Below are 21811 nucleotides of genomic sequence, written 5' to 3'. Positions count from 1 at the left end.
TATTCTCACAGCAACTGCTGTCATGCCTTGCATTAAGTAAATATATGATAAACAACTGACAGGGAAAAAGAGCTAACGTATCAGTGATTTTTCCTGGCACAGTCATAGATTCCTATATTTGTGCCTGTGAAGAAGGCAGTATTTACTTTTTTAATTAATGACTTAAATGATGAAATTAAGAATAAATTTTCAAAACATGAAAAACCAGTAGAAAACTTTAATATCAGAAAAATGTCATAGGATCTTAAAAACAAACTTAAAGTAGCCATAAAAACTAGAATAGATTTTAATAGCAAGAAATGCAAAGCAAACACAAAAGCAGGATATATGCACACAGGTTACAGGAAAGACTAATAGGGGAAAATGCCCAAATACAACTGAGCATTATAATGGTTATGGGACAGATATCACGATGTATAAAAAGTAGGAAAATTTGCAAAGACTTCTTGCAGAACTTTAAAAAGGGATGGCACAGGCAAACTGATGTCCTGAATGTACTGTGCCCTGTAAGTCTGATATATTTTTTGCCTACAATTAGAGTCTGTTATTAGTACAACTCCTTAAGCTTTATGGTTTTGGTCAAGAATTCCATATGCCTTTCTGGCTGAGCCAAAGCATGATCCTATTCAAGTCATTCCATGACATTTATGACAGGAAGGAAGGAAGGAAGGAAGGAAGGAAGGAAGGAAGGGAGGAAAGAAGGAAGGATGGAAGGAAGGAAGCAGCTATAGCCTGAAAAATTCATGTACTGGACTCCTAATCCCCAAGGTGATAGTTTTAGGAGGAGGTGGGGCCTTCAGGAGGTGATTAGGTCATGAGGGCAGAGCCTTCAGGGATGGCATTAGTGTCCTAATAAAAGAGGCCCAAGAGAGCACCCTGGTACCCTTCCACCTTGTGAGGACACAGAGGTGCCATCCATGAACCAGGAAGTGAGCCCCCACCAGCCACCCTACTGAATCTGCTGGCTAGGTGCTCCTGGACTTTCCAGCTCCCAGAACTATGAACAATGTTGTTCTGTATAAGCCACCCACTTTATGGTATTTTTATTATAGCAGCTCAAACAAACTAAGAAGGAAAGAAAAAAGAAAAGGAAATAAAGGAGAAAGGAAAGATGGAAGAAAGGAAGAAAAAGGAAGTTGGGGCAAAAGACTTCTATTCCCCGAAAGATGGGAATATATCATTGTGGTAAGCAGAATAATTGTCCATGTCCAGACAGGCAAATACCCTACATAAAGTTAGGGTCTGAGGAAGGTTATATATACTCAGAGATTAGGCAAACTAGGGAAAAAACTCCAAAACAGTAGGCCATAGAAGCAGGCAGTAAACCATCTTGGTTATTAGTGATATTTAAAAACACACACAGAAAAATATAAACAAACAAAAGAAAACTGTATCTTTATAATCTGTGCCACTATAACAACTGTGGCCTGAAAAACCATAATCTAAGACTTGTAATTAAAAGTTACATGGGATTGCAGCCCCCCCCCCCAAGTGTCACAGAAACATACACATACACACAAATCTTCCCAGGAAAGACCCAGCCCTTAAAGAATCCCCGCAGACACATTCAAGCAAATACATGCTCATAATATGAATCTACTAAACTTAAAAGGACAGAAGCCACCGTAAGTAGGAACCAGCAGAAACAACTAACAGCAGAATCTGAGCTGCAACCTCAGATATTGAAATTATTAGATATGGAACACAAAATAAGTTTAATAAGTTTAAAGAATATGAAGCTGTATCTGACAAGATTTTTCAGGAAAAACAGACTACCAAAAATTATTAGGCTGATCAGAAACAGAACCAAATCAAACTTCTAGAAGTGAAAAATGAACCAATGAAATTTAATATCACATTGTACATGGCTAGTGAACTGAAAGGTAATATGAGTAAATTATACAGAATGCAGTGTGAAAAGTTAAAAAAAAATGGCAAATTACTAAAGAGAAGTTAAGAGACATAAAATAGAGCATGAATATCTATGGAAGCTCCAGAAAGCAATATTAGAGAAAATGGGAAAGAGGCAATATTCAGAGATATTGCCAGTGAATAGTCAAGAAATAATGAAAGCAAACAACCCTCATATTTGAGAAGCCCAATACATTTCACCATAGATAAAAGCAAAAAGATACGCTGTAATAAAATTGTAGAACATCAAAGGCAGACAGAATCTTATAGCACCCAGAGAGAAATCAGATTACCTACAAAAGAAAAATAATTAAGACTCACAGCTGACTGTCCAATTTCAACTAGAGAAGCCAGAAGACTAGGATGATATAATTTGCTGAGAATAAATGTCAACCTATAATAATATATCTAGTAAAATTAGCTTTCAAAATAAGGGCATATATACGTATATTGAATCATTATATTACACACCTGAAACTATGTTATACACCTATTACATCTCAATTTAAAAAAAACCCATAGAAACAGAAGAGATTGGTGGCTGCCAGAGGCAGGTGGTGGTGGTGGTGGTGGTGGTGGTAGAGAAATGGGTGAAGGTGGTGAGAAGGTACAAACTTCCAGTTATAAGATAAATAAGTCTTGGGGATGTACAGCATGGTGACTACAGTTAGCAATACTGTACTGTATTGCATATTGGAAGTTGTTAAGACAATAGATCTTAACATTTTCATCACAAGAAAAAAATTATAACTATGTGAGGTGATGGATGTCAACTAAACTTATTGTGGAAATTATTCTATGATATATACATATATGATTATGTTGTGTACCTTAAACCAATACAATGTTATATGTCAATTATATATCAATAAATCTGGAAAAAATAAGGGCAAAAATTTTTCAGAGAGTGGGTTTTTAAAAAAAATTTACCAGAAGATCATCACTTGAGGATATACTTTGTGAATATAAGATTATGAGATTTAGGAAAGGGTGAGATTGAAGAGGGATTTAAGGAGTAAAGAACAGCAAATACGTAAGTAATTCCAAACAAACCCAGATGGTACATATTTTAGAAGTCTAACTTGTGGAATTCAAAAAAGACAAGGGCAAACATTGTGCAGTTTCAAGTACCCATATCAGGAGGGGAATGAATGATATTAAAGCACTTTAAAACTTTATTTTAAAGAGAATAAAGATATGGCCTAATCTAAGACTTTATTATTTTAAGTATACTTATTAAAATTTCAAGAATAACTACACAAAGAATAGAAATATGGCGTGTGTCTTCTAAACTAACACAGAGTAAAATAACAAGAGGAAAAATGAACTTCAGTTGATGCAAAAGAAGGTGAGAAAGGGGGAAAAAACAGTATATCAAATGGCTAAAATAAATCCAAATAAATTAATCACAGTAACGTAAGTTGACTGAATTTTTCCAATTAAAAAGCACATATTATCAATCCAGATAAAAAAGAACTGATAAAATACACAAAATATACTTTTAAAAAAGACACACCTAAAGTATAAGGAAAGAGAGAGGTCGAAAATGATACACCAGGCTTTCATTAAAGACAGGCTAGAAAACAGTGCCAACCTTCTCTTGGAGGAATAACTGAAAAAATTGGCCAAAATAGAAAATAGGTATTTCTTAAAGCATCTTAAAAGACATTATTTGCCTTTTGTACTATGTTGACAAATGTACTGGTGCAAAAGCAATGGTGGATAAAATTGCTGGAGCAGTTGTACAACATACAAAATATACATGTACATTAGTCGTACGTGTAATACAACAGCACATCGCAGCAAAACAAGTCCAGTGACAGCAGCGGCCCCAGAGACCAAAGTCATTACCTTCCTCAGAAGCTGCTACATCCTTCAGTTCCAGAAACTCACATTAAAAAAAAGTTTCACTTAAGAATGTACTTGCTGAAGAATAAAACTTATACTTTTGTTCACTAGATCTTTGAGCATACATCTTTTTAAAACTCGGTGTAAAGGGAAGGCGGCATAAAGCGCTCTGCCTCATGAAGTGCTGTGTTGTCCTGAGAAAAAAAGTTGTGTGATGGTTTGTGCTGCAAGGTAAATTAGCTACTTCTTTCATGAAACATCATTTTTATTTATTTACTTTTATTTTTTTAATTAATTTATTTTTGAAACATCATTTTTACTTGAAAGAACAATTGATAAACTATGGTGATCTGGCCTTTGGTATTTGGCAGACATTTTTTTGGAAAATGAATCAAGTGAGCCTGTCACTTCAAAGGAAACAACTGATAGTATTTGTTGCCAAAATAACATACTGCCAACAGGCTGAGTACAGAAGCATCTATGAGAAACCAGCTGTCTTCTATTGTCAGACATTGAAGAGATTTGCAAAGAATATAAAATACCACTTTCCTCATTACATTTTTGAAGTTATTTTTCATAAAAAGTGCTTATGGTAATGTGAGTTTTTTTATTGTTTTAAAATGGATTAATACATATTTTAAATTTTCTCAGTTTTAATTTCTAATATGGTAAATATAGACAGACAAAGCCCACATAAACAAAAGCTCTTTTGGATCCTCAATAATTTTCAACAATGTAAAGGGGTCCTGAGACCAAAACATTTGAGAACTACTGTTTATAGCAATAAAAGTGAATGAACTAGGGCCAGATACAATAATGCAGGTGAAGCTGGCCATCATTATGTTGAGTCAAAGAAGCAAGATGGAGAAAAACTCATATAATATGATCCCATTTGTATGAAGTACAAAAATGGGCAAAACTATATTGTTTAGGATACATTAAGTAGGTGGTAAAACCACGAAGCAAAGCAAAGAACTGTTTGACATAAAAGTAATGATCATGGTTATCTTTTGGAGGAAAAGGAGGGATTATGATCAGAGACATGAAGGGGCATCTTAGGGCATGGCAAAGGAAATGCTTTATTTCCTTATCTATTTGGTGGTTAAACTTTTATTGTTTTTTATTTTATTTTCCATTTAAATTTTATTGGCAGTAAATTTCTGAACTAAAATACATATTTAAAAATCAGGGAAAGTTTCTTCATCACTAGAGAAAAAAAGACAATAAAAAACATAAAATAGAAAATAATATTAATAAAATAGAGGTGGTATATTAATTTTGACAACTAAAATAGATTTTAACACAAAAACATTTCTAGAGATCTAAGAATAGTACACAATTGAAGATTTAATTCATTAAGATGATTTAAGTAATTGATATTCTTATAAAGGTAATAACAATGCTTCAAAATATATAAAATAAAAAATAAAAATTATAGGTAGAAAGTAATAAGTCTATCATTGTAATGTGCAATTCAACACACTATTTGACAGATCAAGCAGAGAAAAACATTAGTAAGGATAGAGATTTAAAACACATAATTAATGTGTTTGGTCATATGTATATATTATAACCCTGTACCTCAAACTGAAGAATACACATTCTTTTCAAAAACAGATCGTTTATGAATACTGACATTGTTTTAGTCCATAAAACAAGTTTAACACATGTCCAAAAAATGCATGAAAACTGGTATGTTTCTGGACTACAATGAAATTAGCATAATAAAGATAATCTTTAAAAAACTTATAAAATATAAAGCATGTCAAAGTCAAACATGTTTCACTTTTGTATTATTTATTCTTTTGAATATTTCATATCTCTTTTTATTACTGTAGTAAGATAATCAAGAGTTGACTATATGAGAAATAGGAAAAGAATCAGGGTTGTTTGGCATAGAAAAGGCTATAAGGTAACCACCTTCAAGGATACGAAGGAGTCTGCTCAACCTTACACTGCAGCAGGAAATAAGCTGACAGAACACAGGCAGAAGCTGCTACAGGAGGGATTAAATTTTGTAACAGGTTACTATAGAGGCCACAGATCCTCTCTTTACAGATAAATCCAGAAGGCCCCACCTTTTCTGAAGGAACTTCTTCCTAAAGGTAGAATCTTAGGTTATATTCAGCTCCACGCACTATACTCAGATTAGGTACTTCATCCCTCCAGTTGATCTGTAATTCTGGACACTAGCAGATAAGTGCATTAGTATAATATAGCATTATACTAATATATTTGTACAATACATACATCAATATTTCATAGAAATGTTCAGGCTGTCTGAATTTTTTTCTAATTTTAAATACATTTTTCTTGTTTGCTTTGAAGTTTTTGAAAATAATCATTCCTTTCTGACCCAAAATTTTCCTATTATAGGAAAAAAAGTCAGTTTATATAACCAACTAAACTCCTAAGGGAGTTGAAAAATCATGTAATCCATTTAAGACTATGGACAAAAATGACAACAAGTTACATTACTTTAAAATCTGTATTTTATATTCGTAGATGGAAAAAAGATGCCTTCAGTGAAATAAAATATACATTACCACAATAAAATGTAAATACTTTCCTATTAAGTAAGCATAATATAAATGAAATATGTAATTTGAATCCACTTCTCAATATTCTCAGTGTGAATGACTGCAATTTGTGTATGTCACTTAAACTAGAGCTGTATTAGTACCTATCTTCTTTGAACAGTATTACTCTGAAGTGCATTTTTAAAAGACTATATAATCATCTATGTGAAAATTATTGATGAGTGTGAAGGAAAAATATTAATTGCCACAGTTGGAAAAATGGCTCATGCAATGACAAATCAGAAAAACAAACTCATAATTATTACTAACATTTATTAAGTTTCACATGGCATATGGCATTTACAATCTGTGGGATTTTCATCTTGCACATTCTTATATATTTTTGAAATAATTAATAGAAGAAATCTTTTAAAATTTTTAAGAAAATGGTGGAGTTTATTTCATGGAAAACAGTAATGAATTCTATAGAAAAAAATTTAAAGTATCTTGTAAGGGATCAAAACAATTAGTCATAAGGTTCCCATGGGACTTGGCTTGTTTTCCAACCCACCCTAGGACCATTCCTTGTGACTTCGACGAGATATTGTAGGTTTATTTTATGCTGAATCAGCTTGAAGTATATGTTTAAATCTAGAACACATGAGTTTTTATAGTTCGGACTTTTGATGAAATACGCTATTCAGGTGGCAGCAGGCCCCGAGTTGGACACTACGTCTGGAACACTCGCAGCAGGGCAGTACTGAGTCGGCCACCCTGAATCTAAGAGCTTCTCTTGGGGAGCATTTGTGTAATTTGAGGGATCCTTCTAAGTGGCTTAAGGATCCCTGGGGAAATTAAATGCACTGGGCATGTTTATACTCAAAAGGGGCCATGGCCTGTCCGTAGTTGTTTAGTAGCTAGGCTAACCACCAAGCTCTCACTTCCCAGGGGAAAGGAAAGAGGAGACAGTGGCGTGTAAGAAGAGTACATTTGGAACATTATTTACAAGAACTCCCAACTTTTTCAGGAAAAGAAGAGTCTGAAGATTACAATCCTTTTTGAGAAACAACACGATACAGTGATATATTAAACATATCAAATGTCATCTTATACCAGACTTTTGTACAGACCATAGGCAGCAGGCAGGCGTCAAAGGTTTTAAAAACATCTGGGAGAAGTACTGAAAACTTAGAAAAGTCTATCCATTAATATCCTCCTTATTAGAATTAAGAAAAGACTGTATATCAGATGGACAGATCTAGTTCTTAAAATACCTGTGTTCTGCAGGAGCATAGCCTGAGAATCTGCTCCATAAATTGTATTTAACTCTTCAAATACCACTGAAAAATATAAAATTTCAATTATTCTACCAGGGTTTTTGGTTGTTGTTCACTCACCTTTCCCTTACTTTAATCTAAAGCTAAAGATAGACAATTGCTCTGTCAGTTTTAGTCTTCTCATTAATCTAGGAAGGAAATAAAAATTTTTGGCTTGGTTGTACTTTATTATACTTAGTAAAGTCCTAAACATTCTCAATAGCAGATATGGCTTTATATAAATAACATTATCAAGTATAACAGGTGAGGGCTATTTACATAAAGAACATTTAAAGTCTTGTACATACACTATTAGTAGGAGAATGGTATCCATAAAGTTGAAGACGCTGACATAGAGCACAAAGGGCCAAATGAAGTGTCACATTTCAGAATGAACCCAAGTATAGCAAAAGAAAAAAAGAAAAAGACGACAAAATAATCAATTAGGAAGGGCAAATCATTATGCTATATTCTATATAGAGCACACACACAGTACAAGGGGGATAAATGTTAAAGATGAGTAGCAAAGTTTTTAAAATCTCACATGATTAAACATTAAATGAACTTGTGCTCATTTCAACCACCTTCATTGTAATTTTGTTAGAACTACTGCTTTGAGTAAAACATGTTCCTCCAGAGTATGCAGCTTTATTTAGACATGCTTCAGCAACTGCATGTGGGACAAGGGGAAGGTCTGGATGCAGCAGCATGGCAGTGGAAATGGCATGAGACCTACGGTGGAATCCTGTCCTGCTCCGGTGAGTGCCCCGACTTCAGGCAGCGAATGAACCTCTCTCTCTCAGATGGCTTTCTCTGCTATACAAAGGCATGATACTTACCTGAGAGAAATGTAACGAGGACTAAGTGAGAGTGCTACTTATGATGGATATAGCACAGAGCTTAGCACATAGAAAGTATCCTGAGAAATATGCTCATTTCCCTCTTTCCTTCTGAAGCATAGTTACTTTAATTTTGGTATGTAAGGATTTTAAATTTAGTCTTGATTTAATTTTGATTTGGGTATGTGAATATTCAGTTTAAAGTAGCTGTGTGTTTCTACTAATTAAAAGAGAATTTTACGTTTCACAATTTGCCGATCTTTTTGAGTATTTATTATAGCTCATATACTGTTAAGTGGCTCTATGTTTTAGGTCATTTAACCCCCAAAACAATCACATGTGCTCATTACTCCTATTATGGTACAAATGAAGAAACTGAGGACAAAGGAACTTAAGGAACCTGCTCAAGGTCACCCAGGTGATGGACAGCAGAGCTAATGTTCAAACCCTGAAAATCTGATTCCTGAGCCTGTGCTGCACTGTCTCTCTAATGTAATCCATATATTTTCACTATAAGCTAAACTCTAACTGCTTCAAAACTCAAAAATCTCATCAGTTCACACGTGCATTGTTTAAAACATGACAATTATTAAGAATAAGTTACCGCTGATTAGCATTATTGTTAAACATAGTAACGATAATTTGTAGAGCGCTGTATTGTCCTAGGGTGTTGTTTAGTTCAGAGGCTGTACTAAAGATTATTTCTGAATTGTCTTAAGAAATAGTTATGGTAGTTAAATTCTATAAATGAGATTTTAGCAGCACTAATTAAACCATGTAAGATAAATATGTCTGAAGTACCTGTGGAGATCAATGAATTTAGTAAGCATTCCTTTACATATAAATAAGTTATATACTTCTTATAAGTTATTTATAGTTAAAACAAGTCTACTTCCCCAGATATTTGCTAGAGAATGCTTCACTGATTTACATGTATGCATATAAAATAATACAATTCAGGGTATGCTGATATAATTTAGATATCATAGTTTGGACAGACTTTCCCTGAGTAATCCAGGTTAATGAAGTTTTATTACTGTATCACTGTTATGAACTTATTTGCATTAAATCATCAGTATTAAATTTACTTTACCTGGGCTGCAATGAAACTCAGAGCCAGGTTTTGTGCTGACACTGCAGCTTTTCTCAACGTGGGTTGTCTGCTGTTATTATTCCCTTTCCTCTTACTTTGTTACTCGACTTCAGTATTTTAGTAAATGTTAATGATTAGAATAACATTGTATTTGTACTGGAAGACCCATAAATCCTTTCTGGAATCAGTATAAATAAACAAACAGTTAAATTTATTTCCACTGAAATACTATCTGCTTTTATCAGTGAGGTATACCAGAAGATTCTTTAAGATAATCTAACCTCCTAAATGATATTTTATTAACAATTTGTCTATCCAGTCAATTATGGTTAATCGATCACAATTAAAATAATTGTTTACTCCTTCAGTATATTATCTACAGAGATTGTCTTTTATTAAGAGTCTTCCATAATTAGTCTATTGGGGGTGGATCAACAAATACTGATAAATATATCATAGTCAAATATCCTAAGAAGTAATATGTATTCATAATCCTGATAATCTGCTTTTATTAATAGAAATATAAATACATACTCCATAAATCTACTGGGACTAAATATGACACCCATCTGCTACAGATAACCCATGTTTTAAAAAAAAAACCTAATAGTCTTATTTATAACAATGAGAATAATAAAAATGTTGCAACTCTTTGAAGTTAATTATTTGAATTCCTGGTAGACCAATTAAGCTATTTCACACCACTAATTTGCAAATGAAGCAGTTATTCACATGCCAACAAAATTCACCATGTTTCTGCTATCTAAATACTAGAGGAAGAAATATGCTATAGTGGGTAAAAGTGCAGGTGTGGGAGCTGGCCAGCCATGGATTCAAATCTTAGCTTCACCATTAAATAGCTATGGAATTTTGGACAAGGTCCTAAACCTTTCCAACTATCAGTTTTCTCATCTATAATTACAGATAATAAGGGAACTGTTGGGTAGATTAAATGAGAAAATGCATGCAAAGCACCTAGTATAGTGTCCAACAGTGAGGTCTCAGTACCTGTTTGTTATTTTTATTATGTGAACCTGGATGTTGTCAGGCTGAAATACTTGAGACAAGCAGAAAGGAAACTAATAGGAAAATGGAGGGAAATGTTGCTCTACCTTCAGAATAAGATGAAAACATTACTCTTCCCAGATGAAGAATCTATAATATATATTTCTACGAATGCAAAAAAACATGTTATTTCCTTGTTTTTGTGCCAACGTTCATATTGTTATAGTATCACTAAATTTACTAACATTTATAATTAAATCTTTGCAATTCACCTTTAAATTTTCACATGCATAATGATCTGTATTAATCTCTTATGTGATATACCCTTCAAATCTCATGGATAACAACAACATGGATGAAAATGATTTAATGAATATGATTATGGATACAGATATTTAATATCAATACTTGATATAAATATTGATATCAAAGCATATAAATACTGAAGCAATTTTTCTACATAAGAAATCTAGAAAGTTTTCAAGAGATAGCTCCAAAGTTACAGTCTTTAATTACTGTTTCTCAGCATGAATAAAATACTTCTTACCTAGAAAACCCACCTGAAACTACTATAAATTATTCTTACCAGCATTGCACGCTTTTCTTCATCTCCCTTAGTTTCTCTCTTTTCATTTTTTTTCCTGAATATCTCCTGAAGCTGAAAAGAAAACCAATCAAAGGTCAAATATCCAACAAGAGTTCCTGAGTACCTACCTAACGCCCATATTAGGTATAATCTAAAAACAAAGAAAATAGTTAGCTTCATCCACCAAAAACATTAAAACTATTATAAATATATTTTCTGACACCAATTTTTTTCCGTGAGGAAAAGAAAATGCATCCGTTGGGACTGGCAACCCATAGTTAACGTTAAACATACGAAATTATAGTTTTACTTTATCTCTAAGACACAAAGACGTGGAGCCTGTGGCACACACGTAAAAAGAGATGAAGCGTCCTGTGGTATAAAGAACATGGGACCAGAAGTTAGGGGCTCTGGGTCTGAGCCCATCTTCTGTCAGACACTAATTTTATGTTGGTGGACGGGTCACCCAACCTCACTAGGCACGAATTTGCTCACAGATGAAACGAAGATGGACCAGATGACCTCTAAGGTCTCTTTCAGGTAACTGAGCATTATGGTAGAAACATGGACTCTGCATGTATAACCCCTTGAGCAAGTTTCTCTAATTATTTAAGCTTTGTTTTCCATATTAGGAACTTGAAGATAATCGCTTACCTTATAGCATTATTTTCTTCTCCAGTTCTACTAAGGTATAATCAATAGGTCTTATAAGAAGAATGTTTTGCAGAGTAAATATTACAAGTAATTACTCAGCACATTGCCTGTCACATAGTAACTTCTCAATAAATGTTAGCTATTATAATACATGGTATTATTCATCTTTAAAACTAAGCAACATTTAATTATTAAAAAATGCAGCCTATAACATACATACCACCAAAAACTCCTTTTTATCCACCATCTCATTGCCGTCAGTGTCAAACATGTTGAAAGCTATTCTAAAACCTGCGTGTGGTTCTGCCGGAAAAATCAGGAAAAGTATTTGTGAAATGGAAAAATGTTTTTAAAGTACAAAATCTATATTAGTTGTAAACAATTATTCATATTCTGTACAGAAATATTTTAACCAAGCAATTAAAAGCAATATGTTCTCATTAGTGAAATATAATAAAAGCTACATAATAGTATATATATTTCTGCTTCATATATTAGCACTCTTAGTAACAGCATTAATAATACACTTTAAATCTACTTTGATACCTGCTGTGCAGCACTGACAGTAAAATTTGACTACCTTCCTTCCAAAATTAAGTATTTCTTTCTTATCCAAGGTCTGTCAGTTTGTTTAAAATGAAAACATCACCTCATTACATCTGGAACATTTTCAATATGTTAGCTACTTAGAGCAGAAGAAAAAATAAAAATACGACACAATGGACTAGTCCAAAATCTTGGGAAAACTGTAACAGAAATGACCTAAGGGAAAAAAATATCAAGCATGAGCAACTGCATATTTGGGCTTAAACTTCTAGGGGCTTCAAACACAGAGCTATAAAATAAAGAGGGCTTAAATAATTAATTCCCAGTTCTCCCCAAAGAGGAGCAGCAATGGCTTTCTGAGAAAGATAGACTTTCACACACTATGAACTGCTTTACCTTTATGAACCTTCTGAGGTTCAATCCCTGTTCTCTTTTCACTTCTAAAGCATAAAGAAGAAAACATGGACAGAACAAAACTTGAACGTGCCCTTCAAAAAGGAGCTCAGTGTACATGCCTTTTTCAAAACATTTGACCTTCTCTTTTGAGATGACTGGCAAAAAGTTTAAAAAGGGACCTCCCACAGATACACCTGCCACTACCTGTTGTGAAATCTTGAACCCAGCAAAAGCAAAGCACACAGCCCTACTACTATCGTAACTGGTAATAGCTGTCTCTGAAAATAATAGAAACAAAAGCCAGCCTTTAATGCAAGTTCATTTTTTTGCATGTATTTTAGGAATCTAGACATCCATAATCATTCACTTGAGAAAGAAATAAAAAGTTATACCATCTCTGATAACCAAGTTTTAAGCTTTATAAAGATCTTGAAAATACACATATAAAGAAGTCCTTCCAAGCACTATTGGGAAGGGAGAATCAAGTTAAACTAATAAAAAGTAAAGAGGAGAAAACTATAGTCAGATAGCATGGATTATCTAGCCCACTTCATGCTAGCCCTCTTTTCACTTTTTTCTTGGTTCTAATCTAAACAACACCCGTAAGTTTTCAGTTCAAACTCCTAGAAGTTTCTAAGATGGGTCCTGAACTCCAAATGAAGATTCACAGCATCCAAAGAGCCTAAGCCATCTGTCAGAAGCAAAACCCACCATATGTGTTTTTTCCACTACCCTTAAACCAACCCTGTTCCAGCTCAACAAGTGGCTTTCCTAATCAGTTTTGTTCTATTCATACCTATCACTATGCTGGTTTAGGTACCTATAACTTCTAACTTTGCATCTAAACTTGTTCTAGCTAACAAGATAACTTTTTAACAGGTCTCTGAGACACTCCTTGGCACCCGCTCCTCTAATTTCCATGGCAGCATTCATCACTGACTGGGCCCAAATCATCATACTGACTTCCCAGTCTGGGGCAACCTCAGGTAGCCCTATTACTAACTGCACAATACTTGCTTTCCTTCAGTAGCAACACTTTAAATCATTTTGGGTCCAGGAGGAAAAAAAAAAAAACAAGGGAAAAATAGACAGTACTTTTTGAAATGCACATGCACATTGCCCAAACTTCCTGCACCAGAATTCCAACATAATATCATTCGTAACTAAATTCAGACTAACACAGTGACTGTGAATTTTGTAATCACAGAAGTATTGGAATTTTAAGACTGGCTTCTAATGACATAGTTTTATTGATGTTCCTGTTTCCACGCATCTCCATAAATCCCCACAGTTGGAAATTTCATTAATCATATTCCTTTATTCATTCCTTTCTTCATTCATCAGCCAATTGTTTTATGAGAGGCTACCACATACCAGACACTCTTCTTGTTACAGAAGTAAACAAAAAAGATAAGATCTTCACCATCGTGGACCTTGCATTTAAGTGTGGGGAGACAGACAAAAACATGTTAACCAATAACCTAATACTTTCAAATAGTTTAACTACTATGAAGAAAATAAAACACTGTTGTGGGGAGGGTATAGCTCAGTGGTAGAGTGTGTGCTTAGCATGCACCAGGTCCTGGGTTTGATTCCCAGTACCTCTGTTAAATAAATAAATAAATAAATAAAATCTAATTGCCTCCCCCTCAAATTAAATAAAACACTGTAAAGGGATAAAAAGGGAGAGATGGAAGAGGGAGCTATTTTAGGGAGGATGGTCAAGTAAGGCTTCTCTAAGCCCTCACGTTTCAATGGAAACCTGGATGATTTTTAATATCATGAGCATCTTGAGGAAAAGCACTGACGGTAGAGGGAGCAGAAAGTACAAATTCCTGAGGTGAGAATTCAAGGAATAGAAATGTGAGGTGGCTGGAGTATGGTGAACTGCAGCACGTAAGTTCCTCCATTAAATGCAAGGAAGTTTAACTGAACACCTTAGTAAACCCTTCATATATTTCATGAGAACTGCTGTATATGAGAGGAAGAGAATAATAAAGCTGTTTCAGGATACATGATGGGGCTTCTGATAGACTCACAAGTTAAAAGACTCATGCTTTCACCCTAGTCTTGAGGAAAATGGGATTTAAAATGAGTGTAGCAGGAAATTTACAAATCATTACAACGTCCTGAACTTTAGGCTCCCCTGTGGACTAAACCACAAGGACTGATATATATTAAAGTCACAGTTTATGAGCATTTTATTGCTACGCCATAAGCCACAGTAATATTTATGGTTTTGACACTTGACAGTGCTATGCTTCACATTTTCTGCTGGCATTTAGACATGAATTTTGCAAAAAAGTATGGATAGACCTAAACTGATTTTCAAGAGTAAGAGAATCTAAGAAAGATTTATTTTCCAAGATTAGGCTTGAAAAAGAAAACTGCATCCAGAAATAGACTAGTATAATAAGTACACTTACTTGTTAAAATACATAAAAGAAAAAGATATTCTGTGTAAGAAATCACACCTAGAAGAAAAATAGTATTAGTTATGCTATATATAAAATAGTACTTTCTCTTCATATTTATCAAGTAAAATATTACTCTTGTAACAGCAGGAAGTAATATTAATAAAGAACCTACAGTTTTAAAGATGCTAAATATTGTTTTACATGAGACTAAGCTGTTACTATCAAATCATAGCAAAATAAGCAACAAATTAATTTTACTTTGTTTCACATGCCTCTGTGCATACAAAATTTGCATTAATGCTTCCAGATATGCTGGCAAAAAACCAAAATTATTAATAATGTTTAGATACAGCTATAACTCCTAAACTTGTTGCTAGTTTTCAAGGTATGACTCTAACATAAAATAAAAAGATTGGAAATGGTTAACACTGTAAAATGCTTAATTACTTCTCAGTAATGAATAAAACATTTAGATATTCTTGCTTAGAAATTAGACTTTGTATTGCATTTAAAAAACACAACTCTATAGCTACCATTTTTCTGCTCTCAAGTTATGACTTTTTATTATTCTTGATTAGCTTAACGCTTCTATTAAATGTAATCTCAGAAGTTTCATTTTAATTAAGTAGCTTATATTTTATATATATTGCATCCTGAGTTCTCTGTAATCTCATAATTACAAACTTTAAAAGGAGTTTGTTTGGAGTAGGTAAAAATACACATTCTGTTACTCAAATTTTTGCTTTTGGACTGTTAACACTCAAACTAGAATTAATGGCTTAACTGACTTTCCAAGTGGATCCTGAGAAAATTAAAATCAGGTATAAGCCAATAACACTAATCCAGATACCAGACTGTCCTTATGTTTGTAAAAGGGTATAAAAAATGCTTAAATAATCAGATTGTGTAGTTTAAAACTCCATTTCACCTGATGTCCTTTGAGGCTACCCTCTTTGTTACAAAACAAAGAGAAGAGGAGCCACTGTCAGGCAGTTTGTCAGAAGACATGAAGGGACTGAGCCAGGAGGCCCTGAAAGCATTCCCTTCCTTTGTTTATACTAGAACATTGTGACCTATAGACATAGTTCTGGTTGGCTGCCATGAATGTTATGGGAGAAAGATTCTGGAATGGTCAATGCATATAAAGATACAATACCTAGATTCCATAGGGATACCTCAAAAAAAAAAAAAAAAATCTGGAAATGGGCTCTCTCCACAATCCCATCTCACTTACTGTTGTTCTAACTGACTTGGTGGTACACACAGAGATGCTGGTTAGTATAAAGAAGCTTAGTAACTGCTGTACATCTTTTACTGGATAATCAACTCAAGATTCCCCTCAGAAAATGATTACTTTAACAGTGAGAGTTCTGATCATGATTATCATGGTAGGCACTTGTCTGAAGCGTTAAATGGTTTTTGAGGTGGCGTAATCCACAGGGAAGAAAAACAAAGTGGAAAAACTCATAGTATAATTTAATAAAGATGGTCAAGGAGAAGAGAAAATATTACTGAACATGAACTGTAGATTCCTAATGCTTTTAATTACAAAAATGGAAAAATATTAGACTAACCTTTCAATTTGATTTAAGGCCACTCAGGGTCAAAAAATAAAATAATATTAAATGCTACTAAGCCTATAGGAATGCTGTGATCTTTAGAAAAAGAGAATAAGAAAGATGCCAACCAGATTTATTTTGAAAATTCAATTTTAAAAATTTCTAAGGGAAGTTCCTTGGAAGCATTACACTATGTAGTTCCTATATCATGATGCATTACAGTTGACTGTTGTAACTAAATCTATGTAATACACGTTCTTATAAATGCTGCAAACCAATTAAGTTTTTGTAAAACTGCATAACATTTTCTTGCTGGGTTATATTTTAAGCAGATAAAATTCATCTGTAAATTAATCTTCAATAGCTCTAAAAACTTAGCTTTAAAATTCCTCTAATCTCTTTATAAAAAAGGCAAGGCTCTCTGTGACTCTCTATTTCACCTAAACTAATGGTTCTAAAACTTCTTGGGTACATGGATTACCTTGAAAATCTCATCACTATGACATAGATCTGCACTGTTCTACAGGGTAGCCATTGGCCACATGTGGCTATTGAAATTTAAAATAATTAAAGGTAAATAAAATTAAGTTTAGCTCCTCAGATACAGTAGCCCCATCTCAGGTGCTTAACAGCCACATTTGGCTAGTGGCTACCATATGAATATTTCCATCATTGCAGATAGTTCTTCTGGATAGCTCGGAATAGACCATAATCCCTGAAAAAAAATGCAAATATGCATATAATTTAAGTAGGATTAGGACTTGCCTAAATCCATGGCTTCTAGATTTAACCTTCCCCTAACTAAAAAGAATTTTCTTCTTCTATACACTTATTTTTTTTAGATTATATTCAATCCAATTTGTATCTTCTCATGAGAGGTATTAAGGAAATATTTTTTAAGCTCACCAATTTACCTAATCCTTCTGCAGCTTTGAATTTTCCTGATCCTATCACTGCAGCCTAAGATTTGAATGGCAATCTTTAAGATAATTTCCAGAAAAAAAATCTCTAAGAGCTCTAAAGATACCATGGCCCAGATTTCGTAAATATTTAACAACACTAGTTATGAAAAGCCTACAATTAAAGATGCCTCCACCTTTCAGAGTTCATGATAACCAGGTGGAAGCAATTTGAATTTCTAATTCTACTTTGATAAAAATACACAAATTATAACTACTCCTTTAAAGTACTTATTTTCATGTTAGAGTAAATATATTATTTTCAAACCAATATCAGTTAAAATTGATGAAAAAGAGAAAGGTAAGTTTATATAATTGCTTTATATTTTTATTTTGTATATTCTTTTACTTTAATATAAAAATCTATTTCTAAGAAACATTCCTTTTTAGGATTAAAGAGATTTTATTAATTAGTACACAAAGGGCACTGTAAAAGAAAATTGCAGTAAAAGCTAAGTTGATGGCAAGGACATGTATGAGTTAACAAGTTAACTTAGATATATAGATGTGGACAATACACTAAGTTGAAACAGGTGGATTTTGCAGTGAGTGTTGTTTTTAAAAGAAACGTGTTCAAACTGAGCAGGCAAAAGATATATCCAGGAAGTTTTTCATATTGATTAAATTTAGGAAAATCTGAAATTCCCTGGAAGTAAATGGAAAGAAGAAAAACAGACATTTGGAGATCAGTATTTTGAAAAATGCTCCCTGTGGGTAAATATAACCTACACTTCTCAATATGGTTAAAAAAGAGGATTTTTGTAAAAAATTTTGGAAGATATGTATAATATATATAAAAAGTAAAACTGAAAACAACTCTTAATCCCACTACTGAGAAACAACCACTATTAATATTTTGGTGTTTTTCTTCTCTATGCATACACACACATATGTAATTATAAAAATATTTAAGTATGAGGAAAATATGTATGTATAAGTAGTATAAATAATATAGTGTCAATATTAAAATGCATAAATACTAAAGTTAACTTACCTCTTTCTTTAAGGTTTCGAAATAGCTTTGATGATCCTTTCCAAACTGGTGGTGTTTCTGAGAGCATTTGATTCAATTCCTATGACATAAGGTATCATAATACTGATTATTAATAGGTAAACCATTTACTTATAAAATAGACCAAAAATATTTAAATGCCTATGCAAAAAAATTCTCCACTTAGAAGACCTGAGACATGGCTATATTTATATCCTATTCTGTATCTGTGGTTCATTCAACCACAAAACCCAGTATTTGCCCAGAGTCTAAATGTACAGATGAGTGATAAAGATGTGATATTAAATTCAATTAGAGCTACCAAAAATTTCAGACAAATTTAATAACTGGATAAATATATGTAAGATATATTTATATATGTATACAAATAAAGTAATCTAATTAAGATAAACAGTGAGTTCAAGCTCTGGAGCCAGTTAGAAAAGGATGGTTCCATGGAAGCCACTGGAAACGGCAGACTTCCTAATGTAGGTAGGATAAGACCACTAGGCTTCACACACTGTCTGTTTTCTGTAGCCCTCTTGGATTTAGGGGTTTTGTGGTAGATGAAGTAAATGGATGCAGGATTATATTGGGAAGGAATGAAGAGTATTTTAATAGTGACTCAAAGAATGATGACACCAGAGGAAGTGAAAGGATAGGGTACTGAGTTATTATGGCTACTGTTGCAATTTATTTTTCTAATTTTAACTTAAATATTCAGTAAAGAACACAAACTTCAACTGCTTATTATTCAGCTTTTCTTTTGTTTTTTAAATCAAGCTGAGGGGAACTATTTTGGAAAATTTAAACATTTAACTCATTGCTCAGATACTAAAATGATTTTGAATTTATTGTACATACTACGTTAAAAATAACTAAGTGAAAATTATAATCAGGTTAACAGTGGAAAAAATTATTAAAGGATTTGGTGAGACAACTTGACATAATTTGAAATTTTAAAAAATTAGTCTGCTAAGAACATACTGAAAAAAACACTTGAAACCACTTCTTTTCCAGATCTGATTCTTGCTATTCAAAGTATGGTTCCCCTATAATAGCCCAGGCCTCATCACCTGGGAGCTTGTTGGAAATGCAGAATCTCGGATCCCATCCCAGACCTACTGAACCAGAATGGGTATTTTTAACAAGATCTCCAGGTGATTTTTATGTACTGTCAAGTTTGAACATTACTTTAGACAAACGCTTCCCAATGTAGTTGTACCTAAAAAAGCTCTATGACATTTATAAACCACCTTTTTCATTACAGAGCTGAGTTAGCAGATAAAGAAGGAATCCCTGGGATACCAAAGGCAGGAGAGGTATTTTTAGGGGATTTACAGACTCCCTGAAGCCCATCTGTGAATCCTTGCTTTCATTTCCTCCACCGTGTAATTTCTGCACTGCAGGTAACAGATGCCACCAGGCACTCAGTAGTATTTGACCGTAGGGTAGCAATGGTGCAGAGGTAAGAATTCAGGTGTGATTAATGATGAGAAGCTGGGTTATTTACTGTTTAAATGACAGTAAACTCAAACATTTTTGGTAGAGTAAGAGATTAAAAAATCATTTTGAGTACAGTTCATAAACTTTAATTTATAACATCTCTATTATATAAATATTAACTTCCCTTTCTCCATTTTAACTGTTTCCATGTATTCAATTCCATCTCTTCTACTTAAACTCAGCTAGAGACCAAAAAATCATAGCTACTTTTTATTGAGTGCCCTCTATATGCCTGGCAGTGGGCTAGTACAAACAAAACAAAACAAAACACCTCATTATGCATATTTTATTGAGTCTTAAAGAAGATAAACAACTCACCTGAGGTCACACACTAGTAAATGACTGGCCATATCCTCACTGACTCTAAGCAGTTTATTTTCATAATAATTTAGTTTCTTCAGGTCTAGATCCTTCAATTGACACACTGATCTCCCTTGTCTTGTGTTAACTTAAGGGACTTCTAAATTTTATTCAAATCTGTATTTCCACTCAGGCTGCAATCTCCCCACTCCCGGTGCCTAGCTCAGTCTCTTATATGTAGCAGTGTCATATGATAAAGAATGTGACTGGCCTTCGTCCCTGGTTCCTGGGAGGAAGACTCTATATGCCTGGATCACACCCAAGTTTAGGCTAAAGAGATGACTCAGGCGGGGGTTGACCTTCAAAAAGAACAACCATGTGATTAGAGGGTTGGGGTTTTGAGCTAGCCTGACCTCTGGGGAGAGGAGTGGAGAGGGAATGAAGATTGAATTCAGTGATGTAGCCAGTGATTCAGTCCACTGTACCTATATATTGGAACCCCTAGTAAAAACTCTGGACACCAAGCTCAGTGGAGCTTTCAGGTTAGTGAACACAGTGATGTGCCAGGAGGGTGACATACTCTGATCCCATGGGGAGAGGGTACAGAAGTTGTGTTTGGAACCCGCCTAGACCTTGTCCTGTGTCTCTTCATTTGGCTGGCCTTGATTTGTTCCCTTATAATAATTATAAACTGAAATTCTAAGTGTAGAACATTCCTGAGTTCTATGAGTCAGTCTAACAAATTATCAAACTTGAGGGGAGTTGTGTCTGGATTTGTAGGCAGGTGGTCAGAAGTGTGGGTGACCTGGGGACCCTTGAATTGCAGCTGGCATGGGGGCATTCTTGTTGGGGACTGGCCCTTAAATCTGTGGGTCTGACACTAATTCTAGGTGGTTAGTGTCAGAATTATATTGCAGTATTACAAGCAGGTACTAAACAAATATTTGCTGGATTGAATTCATTTACTTAGAATAAGAATTGCCTTTTAAAGGATTTATACAATTTTCTTAAATGAGTACAATTTTGTCTTATTGTATAGTTTAAATATTATAGGAAAATTAGTAAGTGCAGACAATAAAAACTGATGGTAATCCAGGGATTAACCACAATGAAAAGTTTTATTTAATATCTTTTTAGTCTAATTCTATACCTAGGCATATTTATATAGTATTTTTGTTGTTGTTGTTATAAATATTAAATCATTTTCTACATACTGTTTTGTAACTTACTCTTTGTATTTAATATATCGTGGGCATATTTTTCTTCCAAATACTCTTCATTTTTATTTTAATGGCTACACAGCAGTTGTCTATGTCAGCAGTTCTGAAATGTAACTCTTTATACTCTTAAAAATTATTATGGACCC

At 33.7% G+C, this 21811-nt stretch overlaps 1 protein-coding gene across 2 annotated transcripts in view; it reads right to left on the bottom strand.

Annotated features, from left to right (window-relative positions):
* MICU3 (mitochondrial calcium uptake family member 3) overlaps positions 1-21811 on the bottom strand; it is an 81670-nt gene that overhangs the window by 22794 nt on the left and 37065 nt on the right. The window contains exons 4-8 of one of the 2 annotated variants that reach the window (XM_032468658.1): positions 18643-18721; positions 15140-15187; positions 11992-12074; positions 11118-11189; positions 7903-7941 (exon numbers count right to left, since the gene is read on the bottom strand). In XM_032468658.1, the coding sequence (XP_032324549.1) occupies positions 7903-7941; positions 11118-11189; positions 11992-12074; positions 15140-15187; positions 18643-18721 (321 nt within the window). The remainder of the gene's footprint in view (positions 1-7902; positions 7942-11117; positions 11190-11991; positions 12075-15139; positions 15188-18642; positions 18722-21811) is intronic. The other variant, XM_032468659.1, reaches the window with a different exon arrangement.

This window comes from Camelus ferus, chromosome 26, assembly GCF_009834535.1.
Source record: "Camelus ferus isolate YT-003-E chromosome 26, BCGSAC_Cfer_1.0, whole genome shotgun sequence".
In the NCBI taxonomy this organism is placed as follows: Eukaryota; Metazoa; Chordata; class Mammalia; order Artiodactyla; family Camelidae; genus Camelus; species Camelus ferus.
The sequence above is the reverse complement of the archived record's forward strand: the minus strand, read 5'-3'. Positions and strand labels throughout refer to the sequence as shown.